This window comes from Pavona decussata, unplaced genomic scaffold, assembly GCF_977016875.1.
Source record: "Pavona decussata unplaced genomic scaffold, jaPavDecu1.1 SCAFFOLD_142, whole genome shotgun sequence".
In the NCBI taxonomy this organism is placed as follows: domain Eukaryota; kingdom Metazoa; phylum Cnidaria; class Anthozoa; order Scleractinia; family Agariciidae; genus Pavona; species Pavona decussata.
The window spans coordinates 421,270-440,212 of record NW_028145555.1 but is presented as its reverse complement, the minus strand read 5'-3'; the positions used below and the strand labels follow the sequence as shown (position 1 = coordinate 440,212).

The window sequence follows — 18,943 nt, the reverse complement described above, 5'->3', positions numbered from 1 at the left end:
CACAATGGCCATTTGAATGCCATTATTTTCTCGCTTGGGGAGTGAGAAATGTACAGTTCTCTGTAAATTAGCCTTTAAGTAAGGTATCAAGGGCCTTTGAATTACCACGAAGAAATTCACCTTGTCATTAGTTTCTTAAAAACTATAAACAAAATTTGGTGCCCTCATCGCTTTGAACATTTGAAGATATATTACCTTGATAACCTTTATTATAAAGTAGGATCCCTTCACGGAGAGTGTTATCCAGCGCGCGCGTGAGGCAAATCTTTCTCAGTTGAGAAGACGACAGAAGATCGAGCTGCTTTGACATTTAAAAATCGTCTTTAAGTATTAAAAGTCAGATTTCGGATTATAATTCTTCTAAAACTTGATATAGTCCAATTAAATATCAGCCCATAAAAAAACTTTGTTACAGGAGCTAGAATATAACTTGGTCATGTCAGTGGAATTGAGGAATACTTAAGAAAAAGAGAAATTTGTTGCTCAGGAGACTGAAGTGAGGGGATGAATTGAGGGGCGTGGATTGCATGCATTACCAATCTTCTAATTTGCAAGTTATGCTGTGTTTACTTTGTTTATAACCAATCATAATCACTGACGTCATCGGCACCCAATAGTAGAATTACCTGTCAGCAATTAGTCCAACCTTCTGCGTTATTTCTTGGTCGTCCCCGAAGGTCACATTGTGTTTTGGTAAGTTAGAAGAATCACATCGGTACAAGGTACTTACATCAAAAATTATACACGGAAGGTAAGGTTAAGACGACTGACATAATTTTATCGTTAAGCAGTTTAATCTGTTTTACTAGCAAAGTGGGCTACTGTGGTTTTAATCTTCAACAGGACTAGGATATCAAAGGAAACTACTACATAATAATGTTTTGGCCACGGACATAATCATTGGTTATGTTGATATGCTGTAGTTCAATACCTGAGTTATTGGGGCCTTTCGCTTGTTTGCCCAAATGAATTCTCTTGTAACCGAGATTAATTCGTCTTTTTTTTTTTAAATTTTGTTTTGCCGACAGTGATTAACCTTAACATTTTTACTCTAAATATATAAAATCACATTATTTGAAAAAAAAAATGTTAATGTTCGGTAAACTTTAGGTTCAGCAATGCCGTTGCGAAAAGCCCGAATTACACATTTTTCTTCGGCTCAACGTCATTTCGAGATTTCATAACACTGGATAACTAATTGCCTTCGTTTTGACGGAGGTGCAAATATCGCTAAAAATGCGGAGTAAGGTCGGTAAACCAATAACTGCTTCTGAATTCGAGAAATAAGTTTCCGTATTTCTAAAAATTTTCGCGACCTAGCTTTTCAGTTAAACTATCCAAACAGATTATGCTGTACTAGGTTATGCAAATATGGTCTTTAAAAGGCGTTATTGTTGTTATTAGCCAACAAAAGAATAGATGTGTATACGCATATGTACCATTCATCGGGTAATCAAAATCTCTTAGCTAAGGGACCCCGCTATAAATTGGCGTTTATTGTAAGAAATGAAAAGCCTTTGAATGACAACGGAGAAATTTGGCCTTGACATTAGTTTCTGAATAAGTATAAAGAAAATTTGGTGCTCTTATCGCTTTGAATATTTGAAGATATATTACGTTGATAACGTTTGTCTTTAAACTGGGCTCCCGTCACGGAAAGTGCTAGTTAGGCAACTCTTTCTTAGTTAAGAAGACAACAGAAGATCGAACTGCAAAAAATTGAGATTTAGAATTGTCTGAAAGTATTTAAAGTCAGGTTTTGGATCATAATTCTGCTCAAACTTGATATAGTCCGATAAAATTTCAACCCATGAAAACGTTGTCATAGTAGCTATATAGGAGTCATGTCAATGGAATAAAGGAATACTTAAGAAAAAAAGAAATTCATACTTAGAAGACTGAATGGAGGGGAATGATTCGAGGGGCGTAGATTCCATGTTTCACCGATCTTCTAACTTGCAAGTTATGTTGTGTTTACTTTGTTAACATCCAATCATAAATCACTAAACGTCATCGACACTCAATAGTAGAATTACCTGTCAGCAATTAGTCGAACCTTCTTCGTTTTTTCTTTATCCCCAAAGATCATATTGTCTTTCGGAAGTTGGAAGGATCACATTGATACCAGGTACTTGCATTGTAAATTAGAAACGGAAGGTAAGCTTAACACGATTGAATCAATTTTATCATTAAGCAGATTGAGCTGTTTACCTAACAAAGTAGGCTAGGAAGATTTTAGTCTTCAACAGGACTAGGATATCAAAGGAAACTACCACATAATAATAGTTTGGCTATAACATGTTTATTAAGGGCACGTTATTTCGACTGTGATAATCATTGGTTATGTTGATATGCTGTAGTTCAAGACCTGCATGAGTTATTGGGGCCTTTGCTTGTTTGCCGAAATGAATTCCCTCGTAACCGAGATAAATTTTTCTTCTTTTTTTTTTTTTTTTTTTTTTTTTTAATTTTGTTTTGCCGACAGTGATTAACTTAACATTTTTACTCTAAATATATAAAACCACATTGAAATAAATGTGATGGTATATTTCCAGCCAGGTGAATGAATGAGAATGATGTATTATTCTAGAAAGCGACACAGGCAAACTCGGAAAAGAAATTCCTAGTGCTTCTATCAGGAGTCGAACCTAAGACCGTTCCGATTACTAGTTCGGATGCTCTACCACTGAGCTACAGGAGACTCGTGGGAGCCAAGGCCATTAAACTAGGTCCACGGTTTCCGGCCCCATTTTGACGAGTAACAGTGTGTGTATGGAAATCCGATGTCAAATAATTTTCATAGAACATCGCTTCTGAAAAATTCTTGAATTGGAAACTTTTGGCACTAGGAAAAGGATTTTAAGAAAAAAATTGGAGGGATGTACCTGTGCCAGAAAGCGTTCAGTCGTGTTTTCAACTTTCCATACATTTGTCTGTATAGCGAACCAGCCGTGAACTGCTACTGAAAATAGTTCGCGAGAAAAAAATTCAGAGTAACGTATGGAAGGTTGGACTGGACGAAAGCGAAAATTATTTGACATCGGATTTCCATACAAACACTGTTATTTCAAACCTTTTTGCGTACTCGTCAAATTGGCGTCGAAAACCGTGATAAGGCAGGCCTATTTAGTATTCACCAAAAAGCTCACCATCTGACAGGAAAGATGTTCAGTAAAGTTGTTGTGAGACAGGCGCATAACTAATTAGTTTAAGTAGGACGGAGGTTTGAGAGGAGAGAGAAAAGAATGTTTATTGTTATTAATTTTTATTTTGTCGGAGATGTAGCAGCAGGATTAGTAAAACAAGGGGGATCAACACCGGGAAAAACGATGTTTTAAACAGTAAACGAAGTCGTGCCCGATAAATGATTCATAAATAACCTGACAAACAACCACCACATAAGATGTTAGTAATTGCTACAGCTACACCAGATCATTTTATCAACAAAAAATAAGATATTACTTTTGACGTAATTTTTTTGGAAGGAATTTTTCTTTTACTGTCAGGTTAAACTTCTAGAAGTCCGAATTTTGCGAACAATTAAAACCAAGCACGAACAGATAGTTTAGCAAAAGGGAAAATCGTCTTGTTATCAGGAAATGCAACATGGGCAATAAAAAGCAGAAACAATGAGAAATTATCAATGGGTGACAATTGAAAAATTTTATTTAATTGTTTGCTTGTCTGTAAATTTAAAACCAAGGAAATCTAGGCTCAAAATCATTTCTCAGATGTTGGGGGGTAAAATGTCTTGGTATCAGAAAATGTAACAGGGCAATACAAAGAATAAGTAATGAAATATTATAAGTAGGTCACTATTGAAACGTTATCCCTGCTTGTTTACTTGTCTGTTTGTTTTTCTTTTTTTTTTTCGTTTGTTTGTTAAGGAGAATCAGGGATGGCATTGAAGACAACAATGTTCTTTCTTCTTCTTATCATGTTGCCAGTGGCAACGGAGGCAAAGAAACCTGTAAAGTCTCAAAGTGAGTACATGTAATATAAATATGATGTATATCTTTATTCAACACTCGCACTAAAGCATAGGCACGATAGTAATGCCTGAATAGCTTGTGAAGAAGAATTTTAGTGGGTTTCCTAAATTTTCATTTTGATACTTAGTATGTTGCAATAAAAGCTTCTAGTAAGTAGCTTAAAAGAGAGTTTTCGGTGGATTAAGCTTGAAGGCATTCTTTCCTGTTAAACTGTGAACTCGATTTTATCATGGGCAGCCTGCAGATCGAAGGCAAGGTAAGTTGACATTATGTTGGCAAGGAAACCAATTCAGCTTAATTGCTGGTACTCAAAAGAAACCTGAATATAAATAAACAAGTTAAAAGACAGCTATAGTAAATACAATATATATTATTTGTTCTCAGAGTGAAAAAAACATTTTTGACTTTTTCAATATTTTGAAAAGCAAACGAGCTGAAACTTCAAGACATTTTAAGAAATGTATTTTGTAAATGTTTTTGTAAATGTATTTGTGTGACTTTGATGTTGCCATGGCAACCAATTTTTGACATGCCATTTAAAATGGAAAATCCTTAGATGTAATCCGAACGAGCGAAAAGGAAATGCATTATTTTACTTTACTTTCGACGACGACGGAAAACCAAAATGCCGTTTATCAAACTTTCCTTGATTTCGAAACGACTAAAGAGCCCCAGGCCTTTGAATAGCATTTTCAGAACTAACTCACCATAAAGATATGAAGGAACTAACAATTTCACGACTTTGGCCGCGGATTTTGGATATTTACAGACATTGACCGCATTGCGGTTCTTCAGGTGGCTCCATGGGGTTTTCACTTGTAATGTGGCAAGCGCTATGTCACACACCGAATGCCAGGTCTTCTGCTAATTCATTGAAAACACCCAGAATGTAATATTCAAGAACAAAATTTTGTCCTTCAAACCTTGATGGTAAAACAGTGTCCTTGTGCCTATATTTAAAGTTATAAAAACATAGGCGTTTGTCAATATGTCTTAGCTTTTATTTTGATTTTGTTTTCACTTTATTTTAGTGAAATTTTCTGAAATTTTCACAGCGGATAGATCCTCAACTGGAAATTCTTATTAAAGCATGGCAGGTCGGGGTTACAAAGGCAGATTTTTTTTTTTCTTTTTCTGCCCCTGCGGAAAAACTTGACGGCTTATTCATTTATTTATTTACTTATTTATTTATTTTTTTTTTTTTCAAAACTAAAGCAAACTCTTTGAAACCTCTGTACCCGTTTTTAGAACCAGATAAAAGTTCACTTTTTCACGGACAATAATAACGTCTTAGTAAAGAAATTCTCCAAGTTCACTACTTGTGCATGCATGGGGAACTGCTTGCAAGAACTAATTGAAGGGAATTTACAACCTCGGTTCTCTTTGAAGACACAAAAAGCAATACGTTGGTTTATAAAAACATTACAGAGAATGTTTTCTTTGAAATATTTTTTCTGTTTCACTCCACGGCTGTATTTGAGCTGTATTGTTGACTTGTTCGCTATTTTGCATGAGCCTGCGTCAGCTCGAGCGCGTTGGACTCATTACTAAATCTCGCGTGCGTGCGTGCGTGTGAGACCTTAAACCCCATCCTTTGTAACCTCTGACTCGTCCCCAGTCGTCTTCATCTTTATACAGGGCGCACGAAGCGGGGAGAGATGGGTTACGACAAAGGGAGCGCAAGGTGCGATGGGAAGGGAGCAAACGAGAGAGGGAGACGGCTGGTAAATCTTGTGTCAAAAAGTTGTTCTGCGAGTCGAAAAGTTGTCCGAGGGCATTTCAACCCCTTTTTTGCCGTAGATCGATTTATAGTGTTGAGCTGTTTATCTGTTTTTTTTTTTTTTTTTTTTTTTTTTTTTTTTTTTTTTTTTTTTTTTTTTCATCTGTATGCCAGCCAGAAGTGTTTAAACGTTACTTTGGATTTTGATCCAAGATGGCGTCCGGTTTAGGTGACGAGTCCATGTGTGAAGATGAAATCTTGAAAGAGTTTAACGAGTCGAACGACAAACTTAGTATTTATGGTAGGCTATTAAAATATAAAAAATCGAATTTCACCTGTATATAAAGATTCTCTTGATTCAAAGTCATTGAATTAACGATCGTAAAGCGTTTTTTGATACAAGCTGCATTGTTTCTTTGAACCATTTTTCTCACATGATGATGATGATGATGATGATGATGATGATGATATTATCATCCTCCATGTCTTGTCTGACAAAAAAGTAACAAACATTGAAGCCTTGAAGCCGCATTCTTTCAACTTGGTCTAGTAGCAATGCAAGAAGTAGAATAACCACAGTTTTTTTTTTTTTGGCTTCATTAATACAGACACTACATAGCAGATGGTTTTACTGCCTTCTGTTTGCCCATTTGAAATAGATTCCACTGTTTCCTTTTGGCATTCTCGAGAATCTTGAAGGCAAAATTCATTCCCCTCAGGAGGTCAAGAGCCTTGTCGCCTGTCATTTTCACGTCTTCACCTTCAAGAATTCAGTGTTGGGATTGTGTACTCCTGAAGAGGGGTGACTATGATATCCTAAACTAAATGAACACAAACAAACTGTTAAGGACGAACCATTAGAAAAGTGATGGGGGGGGGGGGGGGGGGGAGTTACAAAAAAAAAAAAAATCGTGCAAGCCAAAATGCCCGAAAAAAAAATTCTTGCAAGTCGAGACGGAAGAAAAAAAATTCTTGCAGAAGGAGATTAAGGAATTATCATAGAAAATACCTTTTAGTGTTTTAATGACAGAAAATTTCTTCCAGAATGCCCCAAAATGGCCTTTTTAATGTTTTGAAAATATAATTTTTTTTTGTTGAAGTTTGTTTTGTATGAACTACAAACCAACCCCACATTTTGTGTCGTGGCTGGAATTTACCCTTACTACAACTCAGTATTTTGTTTTGTGTTTGTAACTGGTAGTAAACCAGAAGTGGGAGAGGAACACAAGAGGGAAGGGACTGCAAAAATGTACAGGGAAACCATACACTCCACAAGGCTTCCTCCTTTCGCACTGAGCTTATATCTGTGAGAAGCTTTTGCGGTAAATGTATCTTTTAAGTATGTTTAGTAAAAGTACAGTGTGTATGAGAAAGGCACACGTGGAAAGAATTGAATAGTTTCATTCATCAGCATCATGTTATAACGAAAGTGTTAAAGAGACAAATTCTAGTAATAGTAGCACCAACACATAAATGAAACATTCTACAAAAATATATTTAAAAGAAGCAAGATCATACATATAAGTCTGATCATATTTAAAAAAATATTATTTGCATTTTAATCATTGTGATATAAAGTGAGAATCAACATTTCACTGTCCTAATGATACTCTATCGCGTATAAAATGAAAGGGGACTGTGTCTGTAGTAAAAGAGTATCCATGTAATATTAAGCAAAAACATTAACAATCCCACCATTAATTTGACTTTTAAATTTTGAGTAAATTAAGATTGTATACTACTTGAAGTGTTTGTTATGAAATATTTCATAAGATTTCTTGGCGCCAATAGTTTTGAAAAATTTTGAATCAATTGTTATTGAACTGTGTTAAGAAGTAAACAATCAATAAACAGACAGTACATGAAATTTGATTTAAATTATTTTAAAATAATGACCAGTCTTTTATTTAAGTATGAGGCTAATTTTGTTTAGTTTTGACCATTATGCTGTAATTTTTAGGTATTGTCTCAGGGGTTAAAGGTAATCATTCCAAGCCCACAAAGTACAACTTTTTTTTATTAAAATCCTTTATTTAAAGTTTTTTTTTTTTTTCTGGAAAACAACAACAACAACAAAATTGTGCAGAGGGTATAAACCGAAAAAAACATTCCTGCACAAGCACTGAGCAAAAAAAAAAAAAAAATCCTGCAAACTGAAAATCCCCCACCTCCCCCCCCCCCCCCCCCCCATCGCTTTTCTAATGGTCCGTCCCTTAATTGCTGCCTCGCGCTTCCTTTTGCCGCGCGCTGTATGAAGAGGACTGGGGACGAGTCATTTGTAACTTCCAAATAGCCCTGGCTAAGATCTGCTGTTATGACATACCAATTTCGACCCTATTACATGTAGTCGAAGACTGTGGAAAATGTTTTTGTAAATTGTAAAATACACATGTTATTAAAAACAAATCTCTTAATATAGCGTAATATAACTAATCGATATCGTACTATTTCCCACAGTACAAGCGAAATTCACCCGCGAGGAAACTTGTGACCTTAAACACTGCCTCAGGAAATGTAAGCAGACAAGAAAATGTTCCTTATAATTACAGCGGTTACCAATAACACGCGACCAGTACGGCATTCAAAAGAGTCGGACAATGTTGCGTTTTGGTGGACGTCAATCAAAGCAAAGCCGTTGAAATTATTTTGAATTCTGACAAGATTTTAAGGTAACCCTGCAAGAAACAAAGAATTTACCTCGCTAAGAGAAGACAAACTTTATTCAAATTGATTCTCCATCCAGATCAAGCGCAAATAAAAGGTTTTAAATATTTCGATTTTCACTGCACGTGATAATTTGCTCACCTGCACGCATCACTAATTTAATTGTCAGGTGTGTTGATTTCAAATCTTTCATAAAAAAATACGGCTTCGTCTAAACAATGCGCATTTTTTAGATAGTCTGTCTTGGAAATCAGCTTTCATAAAGTTTGCCATCCGTCAGCGGATAAAACTGTCAATTTCTTCGTTCTGTTGCCTTGAAATGTTCTCAGAATTCAAATTAATTTCAACGGCTTTTCTTTGATTGACGTCCACCAAAACGCGACTTTATTGGACATAAGATAAGATAAGATAAGATAAGATAAGATAAGATAAGATAAGATAAGATAAGATAAGATAAGATAAGATAAGATAAGATAAGATAAGATAAGATAAGATTTGTAGAGATAGAATAAAATAAGATAATTTATTTCTATATCACTTTCTCCACAGGCTGTGAAGACATCTGCAAAGATCAATGTAAGTGGAAAAACAAATATTCTTTAAATATATAGAAAAAGGGACGATTAACTGCATTTCGATTATTTTAAAGGTATTTCGGTAAACGTCGTCAGCATAAATCAACAAAAAAAAAAATGACTACACCCTTATCCAGTATTGATTTTTTTCTATATATACTTACATAGGACACACTTACTATCAAAGGCGAGGAAAAACAAACAGAAGAACAATTTCTATGGTACATCTATGCCGTAAACAAACTATTGTATCGACGCAATGAGCATTATCAAAATTGAAATATTGTTTTTAGTAAATATTAACAAGAAATACAGCGAAGAAAATGAAACAAGCGCACAGTTTTACATAATTTTGAATTCCAAAATTAATAAATGCTCATTAACACTAACAGTAACAGTAATTTTTTTTCAAATGAGTTCAATAACCACACAAACAGTTTAAAAAACACACATCAGTTTAGTGACAGTAGACCTCAATTGTAAGAATAACTATAGGTGAAGTGTTTTTTATTATATTTGGACATGTAGGAAGAGAGGAAGGAGAGAGGGGGGGGGGGGAGGGGGGGTTGGGGTCAATGAAAAATCAAAAGTTCAATAACCACACCATCAGTTTAATAAAAACACACCAGTTCAGGGAGAGTAGAGTTCACTTGTAAGAACAACTATAGAATTCGTGTTTTTTTATTCTCTTGCCCCAAGTAGGAGGAGATGGGTGAGGGCCTTACGGGGGGCGAGGTCCTTATTTAGGGCAGGCAGAGAGTAGAAATAAACGAAATAGAAACTATACATTCACATATAACGGTAACAGGCTTCAACGGACGTATTTAAAAATCTATTGTCCATTTGTCCATTGCTTGTCATTGTAATCATGTTTAGCATCAGCTGTCTAATTATGTAGCTACTTCTTGTACTTGGCTGCCCCTCCTGCTCTTCTGTCTCGCTTGTGCATCAGACCAATGGAACAAAACTGGAAAAACCCGAAGCGCAAACGAACGAACTAGCGGAAACCCCAGCGAACGAAGAACCGAGCGAGCGAACGGATAGCCTAATGACCGAGTTAACGATCAAACGGTCCATCGAACGCACATCGGCGAAAACGAGCGAACGAGAAACCGAGAGAACGAACCAGCGAAAGTAGATGAACAGCTGAACGGCCCAGTGGACAGCTCTTTTGTTTGCAGTCATAAGCGTTTATAAGGATTGATTTCCTGATATTCTAATGCAAACTTAAAAGCGCTTAACTTTTTGGAACGAGTGATAAGCGATGTAGCTTTAGTGGTAATTACTTTAAAGGGGAAGTATCACGAAAATTTGCTGTCATTTCAAAACCCAAAAATGTTTGACTGTCAGCAGAAACAACGAAATAATTGTCAAGTTTGTTAAAAATTATCACCCCAGTGCAATAAAACTGTCGATTAGTGCCTCTGGCTAGAGACAGAGTAGGCCGGTTTGGATTGAAATTTGAAAAATATTAGGCTAATGTTTTTCAAGTTCTCGCATTTTTGTTTCCAAAATGCGCTAGAATAGATCACGAGTTGTTTTTTTCAAGAATTGAGTTGATTTCGTTCCTCTCGTCATTCTAGAATTATTTGACAGGTGATTTAAGGTCTTATTTCATCATTTTTAACAAAAGATATCAAAAACCCCATGATACTTCCCCTTTAATGTTAAGTAAATATTGAAAATCTTACGCACGTATTTTAGTGAGCTCACCAAAAAGAAGAATCAAGAAACAGCATAGATTGACAAAAGCAAAACAAAGCTCCGTCTGCTCAGAAGGTCTGTCATTCTCGTCAGGGGCACAGTGAACAGACCCGGTAGAGAGTTCAAGAAACGCCAAACAACGAAAAAACATGAACGAAATTTGTAAGCGTTACGGCGAGGGAGAAAATTTTGAAAAAATTCAGGGTGAATCTCTCTACCTCACTAAGCTGACTTTGCGTTATCTTTTATCCATTTCGATGGTTTATTATGATTTTCTTCGCGCATTGCCGGGTAAGATTTCAAGCTACAGATGGCAAAGAAACAAAGTTTGGATTTATCAATCTCTCTCAAATCTCAAATACAAGCCATTTTTTTTCGAAAGGAAAGAGAAAGGGCAAAGATGTAAGACCAGGATAAGCGAGAAGATGGTCCATTACTAATACTGATCGGTGTTGCGACATTTTTTGGGCAAACCGTATAACGCGGGCTTCTTTTTCCAAGGATTCTGAGTGGCAGCTTTTGGTCCGAGAACCTTGAGTACAAACGTTAGATCAAATATGTTGGATCCGTTTACAGTAACACTATTTCAACACTTATCCTTACACGATCAATAATTACAACAACACTAATGGTAGCATTAGTCCTTTAAAGAATAAATAATTGTATGTGAGGGAATTTGTCTTCGGTATTGACCAATAAGTATTAAGTACTTTTTGCCCTCTATATGTCATAATAAAAATAACAGCGATGACGACAATTTCAGTGGTAGTGATGTTGAAATCCCTTATTAAATTTCCATTCAAAAATCTAAAGTAGGCCAGGATTAGTAAAAAGAGAGCAAAAAAACGATAAGTTTAAAGAAAGCAAAGTTAATAAGTATATTTTGATAATAAGTATATTTTGATTTGCAGGCTGTTACTTTAACACGAACTTTAAAGACTGCATGAAATCGTGTAAGTACACAAAGATATATGGTTAAGAGTTAAAGAAAGAGATAATAGAGTTCATACGAGAAATTTTTGGTTTTATCTATATGTCATTTAATTGTTTATTAAGACATGGTTATAACGCTAATTAAGTGTTGCAATTCTAATTTCTACAGTGCAGTCGATATTTGCCAAGGTATTTAACAACAAAGACAGTACTTGCAGTTTGCAGAGCCGTGCTTATGAGTGTAAGTAGAGAAACAATATTCGTAATAGATTAAGAGCGGAGTACTGAGGTCTGGAAAAGAAGTCCAAAGATTGTACAGTCCTGAGTCTAAATAGAGAAGTAAAAGCAGTCCCTTGCAGTCATCATTAGCCTACGAACGCAGACGTATTTCCGGCTGTCGAGATTCTCTCCGCCGAAAAATAACGTCTGCGTACCCGAGCCGCAAAACGATTTCCGTGACGTGGAAGCTTTTGTTTTCTTGTTGGCCAATCAGATTACATGATAGAATGACACTCGAGTGGTCCACGCGACGAACAAACGCCACAGAGCTAGCATAAACAATCAAGAGACTATGAGGTAAGAGAGTGAATCCCCCATAAATGCCCCTCTTCCTATGAAAATTTTTTTCAATCTATTGTCAGAATTGAATTGTCAGTAAGAAAACCTCCATTCGGTTTATTTGAGTATGTCCCTTCTTGATCAAGATAAACATCATCAATCAGAGCTAAGCTATGAATGCTTCATTATCAATTTATTTGCGAACTGCAGGATTCATACGTGGAGTTGGGCAGAGCTAAGCTATGAATATTTTATTGTCAATTTATTTGCGAATGCAGGAGCCGGGCAGAGCTAAGCTACAAATGCTTTACTGTCAATTGAACTGCAGGAGTCGTACGTGGAGCCGGGCCGGTCCGTCAACATTTGTTAACGCCGGATGTGCGCTAAGCCACAAAACAATGGAGATACAAGCATGAACTCACGAGTAACGAAATCACTGGTCCTATATATGTCTTCACAGATAACATTTATTGAACGCTGCCTGAAATCTTGCAGTTAATCCGAGCCGATAAACCTAAACAAATGCCACAGAACTAGCATACAAAATTGCACACCGACCACGATATATATGATATCTCACAAGTGGACTGCACAGACCAAACCACTATGAGCAACGCTTGATAAATCAACAACTTGCTAAACCCCGTCGGCAAATTGACAAAAATATCCTTATCATTTTCTACAACATACTTGATTGAATCCTCCTGGTGCTTATTTAACATTTCAATACCAAAAACCTCGTAAACTTTGCTAAACGCGTCTCCCGTACTGCCCGCCGTTTTTTTTTTTTTTTCCCACGAGTTAACGTATACACCGCGCACGAATCTCGTGTGGTGGTTCGGCGATTTTATGAGCCAAACGGTGATTGGCTTAAATTTTCTACGTCACGGAAATCGTTTTGCGGCTCGGGTACGCAGACGTTATTTTTCGGCGGAGAGAATCTCGACAGCCGGAAATACGTCTGCGTTTGCAGGCTAAGTCATCATTTGATTTGTCACTTAAATTTAGTCAAACATATATCAGATAAAATAGAGTGGCTTTCAGTTAAGAGTCGTAAAACTAAAACCAAAAAATTTGTTACTCTGATCAATCACAAGAGATACAAAGAGCGAATTGAACCAACCAGAACTAGAAACAAATACATGAGACCATCGTCAAGCGAAGGAAAACTCGAGCGGGCCAGTATCGATTGTTTTTTGTATTACTTCTTATTGGTTGGCAGTGTGGTCTGAGTTTGTCAAACCAATCACTAGGCTTAGTAAAGAAAAGAATAACAAATACCTACATCATAGACTTTCTGCCATTAAAAACATACTACTTAGTGTCGTTTAGCCTTCACAGCAGGCCTGGGATGAAGCAAGCATTTAATTCCGATAATTTTCTCCGCAGGTTGTCCCGCTGGCTCTTGGTCGTGCAACGAGAAAGGTAAGTAGACAAACAAGTATTAGTAAGATTCTGAACCTTAGGTATGGTCATTATTATTATTATTATTATTATTATTATTATTATTATTATTATTATTATTATTATTATTATTATTATTATTATTACTATTATTATTAGTAGTAGTAGTAGTAGTAGTAGTAGTAGTAGTAATATTATTGTGTGGAATATTTTAATAAAGAATTATTATTATAAAAAAATATATTATTATTATTATTATTATTATTATTATTATTATTATTATTATTATTATTATCATTATTATTTACCGGATCCAGACCATGAACCTAGTGCACTAGTAGATGGTTGCTTTCTTCCGCTTGTCACTTTATAGGTAGGACCTACCGTAAAATATGGGCCGTTCCCAGCAATGTCGTCTTTTGAATTTCTTGTAGATTGATTTTTCCTGTAATTTCAATGATGAACTTCTCTGAACCTTACTCAATTACTTCATCTGCCATATTCTTGTGATTTCTATTTATTATTATTATTATTATTATTATTATTTTTATTATTATTATTATTATTATTATTATTATTATTATTACTATTATTATTAGTAGTAGTAGTAGTAGTAGTAGTAGTAGTAGTAGTAGTAGTCATATTATTGTGTGGAATATTTTAATAAAGAATTATTATTATTATTATTATTATTATTATTATTATTATTATCATTCTCCTGAAGGTCTGCATTTCTTCTTCTTTCTTATTTTACTGTAAGGTCTGTCGCCATTGTATCCGCTATTCCCATTATACTTGAAATCTCTTGATCAATGGGATGTCACTGAGAATTCAAATATTTTCTACGTGTGACGGATACAGCGGGGGGAAAACTTTTGCAGTTCAGTTGCAAGATATCCCTTTATTTAAGTTATAATCTAAATAGCCAATTAGTTCGTTGATATTTCGAAGTGTCCTTAAGGTTTTTAATGATTCTAGGATTGCATGATCTCTTCAAAAGTATGATACTCTGGCATGATATGTTTCCTTGGGGCTGCTTTAAAGGGACACAGTCACCTGGTGCACATGCGCATTAGATACCATTTCTTAGCTGATTTGCATATCACACTTCAAATGCAAGTCTCGCGCTGAGAAGCACATCCTTTGAAAAATCTAAACAAACCTTGTCGAGTCGAAGTGTTTGCCAGTCAAAATTATTATAGTGATTATAGACCTAATGCCATATTAGAACACTCATTTTCTTGATACCATGGAAAATTTACTGATGGACTTGTCCAGGAAAAGCCAAACGTCAACGAGTACCTCTGAAGTCGAAGAATCATTTAATTGTTCATTTCGGTATCCGGTCGAGTGAAAAATTATCGTAGCTGTTTCTACGTTTCACAGTGTTTGCATAAGAAGCAGATTGAGTTTAAATATTAGAGAATATGTCAATTTTAAAACGTAGCGAATCGCCTGAACTGAGGTGTAGCAAAATGACTTTGTAGCGAAACTACCGGTAAGCTTTATTTCTGCTTTCAATCGGCATATATATTTTGCGTTTATAATTTCGTTTCTACAACTTCTCCGTTATCTAAATTTAGGAACCAAACCCATGTCATTACAAGAACGCTTGCTCGACCCGTAGAAAACAAGGTTCTAAGAGAGAGGTTTTTCTTGTCGAGGAGATAATCGACTGTCTACCGAAGCTTGTCTTCGTCTGAGCTCCAAACCAAGCAGCTATATATGACGCGAAGTTCGAATCGTTTACGAAGATTCCCTCCGCACGAACCTTTCGCCAGGTTGAGAAAATGCGATTTTCCAAATATATTTAATGGAGATTTGTTTTCCAATGTTTTGATTGACTTTTCTCGTTATATTGGTCAACGCAGGCGACTTCTTCCGCCCGGCGCCTTAACGTTTTCCACCTCTTCTTTTCATGTTCCGTTGGAGACGCGATCCATACTGTTTTTAACCAAATATGTTAAAATAATACCATAGGATGAGCAAAGCATACTCAGAAAAAAGGTTTCCAGTAAAAAATTGAAAATCCAATAAAGCACTGGGAAGATTGAAGCGGATTTCTAGATGCATTCGACGCGTACTTTTAATTTCGGGTTGATGTGGACGCTTTTCAAACTGACAAAACTAGTGTCCAGGTCAGCGCGGTAACAAATGTGACTGTGTCCCTTTAAGCTGGAAGGTTTTCCCCAGGTTCTTTATTACACGTTTCGCCAAGAAGAACTCATCTGCACTGCTATTACAACCTAAAGCCGCGCTTTTTTCTGCATTCTAAACAAAACTACGAATTAGCTTTTTAAATTGAAAAGAAATTTCTCTTCAGCGATAATGAAAGATCTTAGCATCATTAAATGCTTACGTTGACTGTACACAGAATGCCTATGGTGACTACACTTGAAGCACGAAGTAAAAAAAGTTCTAAAACCAATGTTAAATTTGGTAAATGTCTCGTTGTTCAACGTTTGGGAATTGTCAACCAAACGCCTGTTTGCGTTCGACAAAACGTAGCGAAAAGAATACACTGCTTACTTAATCACAATAAATTGTCAAGGCATATTCTATTTTTGTACTGTCGAGGCTATTTCTAAACTGGCCGGAATTTATCGAAAACAAAGACCACGCAGCGGAATTTGAAAAATCTAGTTTCCATGTTATAAACGTTTAGTGAAAATGGCTCGTTCTCATTTCACTTGATGACAGCCATGGCCACAGCGCAAGTGCGGTAACTTAATATTAAGGTATGTAACTTTAGACTTGGCGTTGTTCACCATTAAACCGGTTAAATACTAATATGTTATCGGGATCGAGCCTTTTACCTTTACAAACAAATACACGATAAACATTTTGTAGCAAATGATATGTACAGTTTCAAAACAGGACCTACTTTATCCTTACATGATTTCAGCACGCTCTCGTAACGTAGTAAGTAACGCCCAATCACTTTCAAAAGTTCTTCAAGCGTGGCCCAGTGTCCCTTGGCTTCTAAGGCGCTGACGTCGAATTCGCTGGTCCACAGCAGCAGCACCATTTTCGCAACGGTCTTGCGCATCTTTCTTAGCCACATTTTTTGTCGAGGCCAACGCTCTTAATACAGATTCCAACGCTCAATATATACAATGCTATTTATTGTATTTACTAACAAAAAAAATAAAATAGAGAAGCGTTCACAGATCATCATAATTAATTAAAATTAGTTAAATGTATTAATTTCTTGTGGGTTGGTTGGTCTAGGTTTGTGTGAGGTTTCAAGTTCGTTGGGTTATTTCACACTGTGAGCGGGGCTTCCTTCTTTGACCTAAATTTTCAAGGTTCTCATTGGCCCGTGACCGCACCTGGGCTGCATTTCAAACTCTCACAGTTTTCTCTAGAAAGGAAATACCTTGGAACTTTAAAATATGATTTTCAAAAATAATTAACCCAAGGGTATGTTCAGACGAAATATCAGAGATTCGACCAAGTACTCGCTGAAATGCAGTTCTCGATTCTTACAGGCAGGCGCTCTTAAAAACTAAATCTGAAAATTTCCCTTTTTATAAACTAACCCACCAAGACTGAGGACCAAAATGCGATTGAAAATGTTGCGCTTAAAACAAAAACTTAAGCTGTTATTACTTTTGGGAAATGAATATGAATGTGATGACCATGGTGACCGAAGCCCTGTTGTTCCTCTTAAAATAGGAGAAAGAAAGACCAGTTACAGAAGATAAGATGAGATGAGATGAGATGAGATGAGATGAGATGAGATGAGATGAGATGAGATGAGATGAGATGAGATGAGACGAGACGAGACGAGAAAAGATGAGATAAGAGGAGATGAGATGAGATGAGATGAGATGATATGAGATGAGATGAGATGAGATGAGAGGAGAGGAGATGAGATGAGATGAGATGAGATAAGAAGAGATGAGATGAGATGAGACGAGACGAGACGAGACGAGATGAGATGAAATGAGATGAGATGAGATGAGATGAGACGAGATGAGATGAGATGAGATGAGATGAGATGAGATGAGATGAGATGAGATGAGATGAGATGAGATGAGATGAGATGAGATGAGATGAGATGAGATGAGATGAGACGAAATGAGATGAGATGAGATAAGGTGAGATGGTATGAGATGAGATGAGATGAGATGAGACCAGACGAGACGAGACGAGATGAGATGAGATGAGATGAGATGAGACGAGACGACACGAGACGAGATGAGATGAGATGAGATTAGATGAGATAAGATGAGATGAGATGAGATGACACGGGATGGGATGAGATTAAATTACATAAGATGAGATTAGGTGAAATGAGATAAGATGAAATGAGATGAGATAAGATGAGATGAAGTCAGATAAGGTAAAATAAGAAGAGATTTATTGAAAGGAAATAAAATGAAGCTATTGTATTTTGCTCTACAGTTTGTTTAATCGGCTGGAGAGAATTTGACGGAAATTCATGCTATTACGTTGATGATACTGTGACCACGAAATGGAGCGATGCTCGAGCAGTTTGTCAAAACCTGGGAGGAGACCTGGCTGTAATCACTTCAGCCGAAGAAAACGACTTCCTTTACGAACTGGTGATGGCAAAGGAAACGGTCACTGAGACGAAAGCGTGGATTGGGCTGAAGAGAAACACTGATGACTCCAAGTGGTATTGGGTTGATGGCACTCCACTGGAGGGACAGTACGAGAACTGGGGAGAAGGGGAACCTAATAACTACAAGGGAAAAGAGAACTGCGCGCACTTTTTTGGAAAGCCAGGAAAGTGGAATGATGCCTCATGCGAAATGACGGGTTATTGGGCTCCCAAGAGCCCCATCATTCTTTGCGAACAGCCTCCCCATGTATTAAAACGTAAATAATAAAAATAAATAAATCAAACAGCTGTGAGCCTTATCCTGAGTTAGTTGTTTAGGACTCGAAGATATAACTATAAGTTAAAGGTTGAGAGCGCGACATATTCTCGTTAGATATGAAACATAATGCTGTAAGTTGATATCAATGCGCATTCAGCTGAAAGAAATAAAAATGGTGTTGGGGAACTTTGTGTCATAAAATTTGTAATCTAAACGTCAGTTTGTTCCGTTGGGTTTGGCTACATTGTCATTTAAGGGGAGTACGTTTGGTCGCTCTACAACCTTAATATGAAAATTGGAGATGAATCAAACCATCCCAATCGAACATCAACGGCGTTCAGGGATATCTACTGAAAGTCTACATTTGTAACCTCCGGTAATCGGACACCTTTCGTCTGCGTGTGCGAATGTTTACCAAAAAAGCTAAAATAAGCTCTCTTAACCGCATGCCTAGCGTTTGGTAAACAAGCACCGAACTATATGTTTTGTTTTCTTCACTATAGTTTCTTTGATATATCTATATTTTTATTTCATTTGTTCTGG

At 36.4% G+C, this 18,943-nt stretch overlaps 1 protein-coding gene across 1 annotated transcript; it reads left to right on the top strand.

The window, feature by feature from the left end:
- Positions 1 to 2,087: 2,087 nt before the first annotated feature.
- On the top strand, positions 2,088 to 18,577 carry LOC146466671 (CD209 antigen-like protein C). Its single transcript, XM_085126970.1, has 8 exons — positions 2,088 to 2,128; positions 3,888 to 3,983; positions 8,170 to 8,226; positions 8,926 to 8,952; positions 11,567 to 11,608; positions 11,758 to 11,829; positions 13,536 to 13,571; positions 17,961 to 18,577. The coding sequence occupies exons 2-8, from the start codon at positions 3,899 to 3,901 to the stop codon at positions 18,404 to 18,406; spliced, it is 765 nt and encodes a 254-aa protein (XP_084983096.1). The 5' UTR covers positions 2,088 to 2,128; positions 3,888 to 3,898; the 3' UTR covers positions 18,407 to 18,577.
- The last annotated feature ends 366 nt before the right edge of the window (positions 18,578 to 18,943 follow it).

Coding starts and splice junctions, on each gene's coding strand:
- LOC146466671 (XM_085126970.1), top strand. CDS start 3,899: ATGGCATTGAAGACAACAATGTTCTTTCTTCTTCTTATCATGTTGCCA. Junction 8,227..8,925: donor TAAACACTGCCTCAGGAAAT/GTAAGCAGACAA, acceptor CTTTCTCCACAG/GCTGTGAAGACATCTGCAAA. Junction 11,830..13,535: donor GCAGAGCCGTGCTTATGAGT/GTAAGTAGAGAA, acceptor TTTTCTCCGCAG/GTTGTCCCGCTGGCTCTTGG.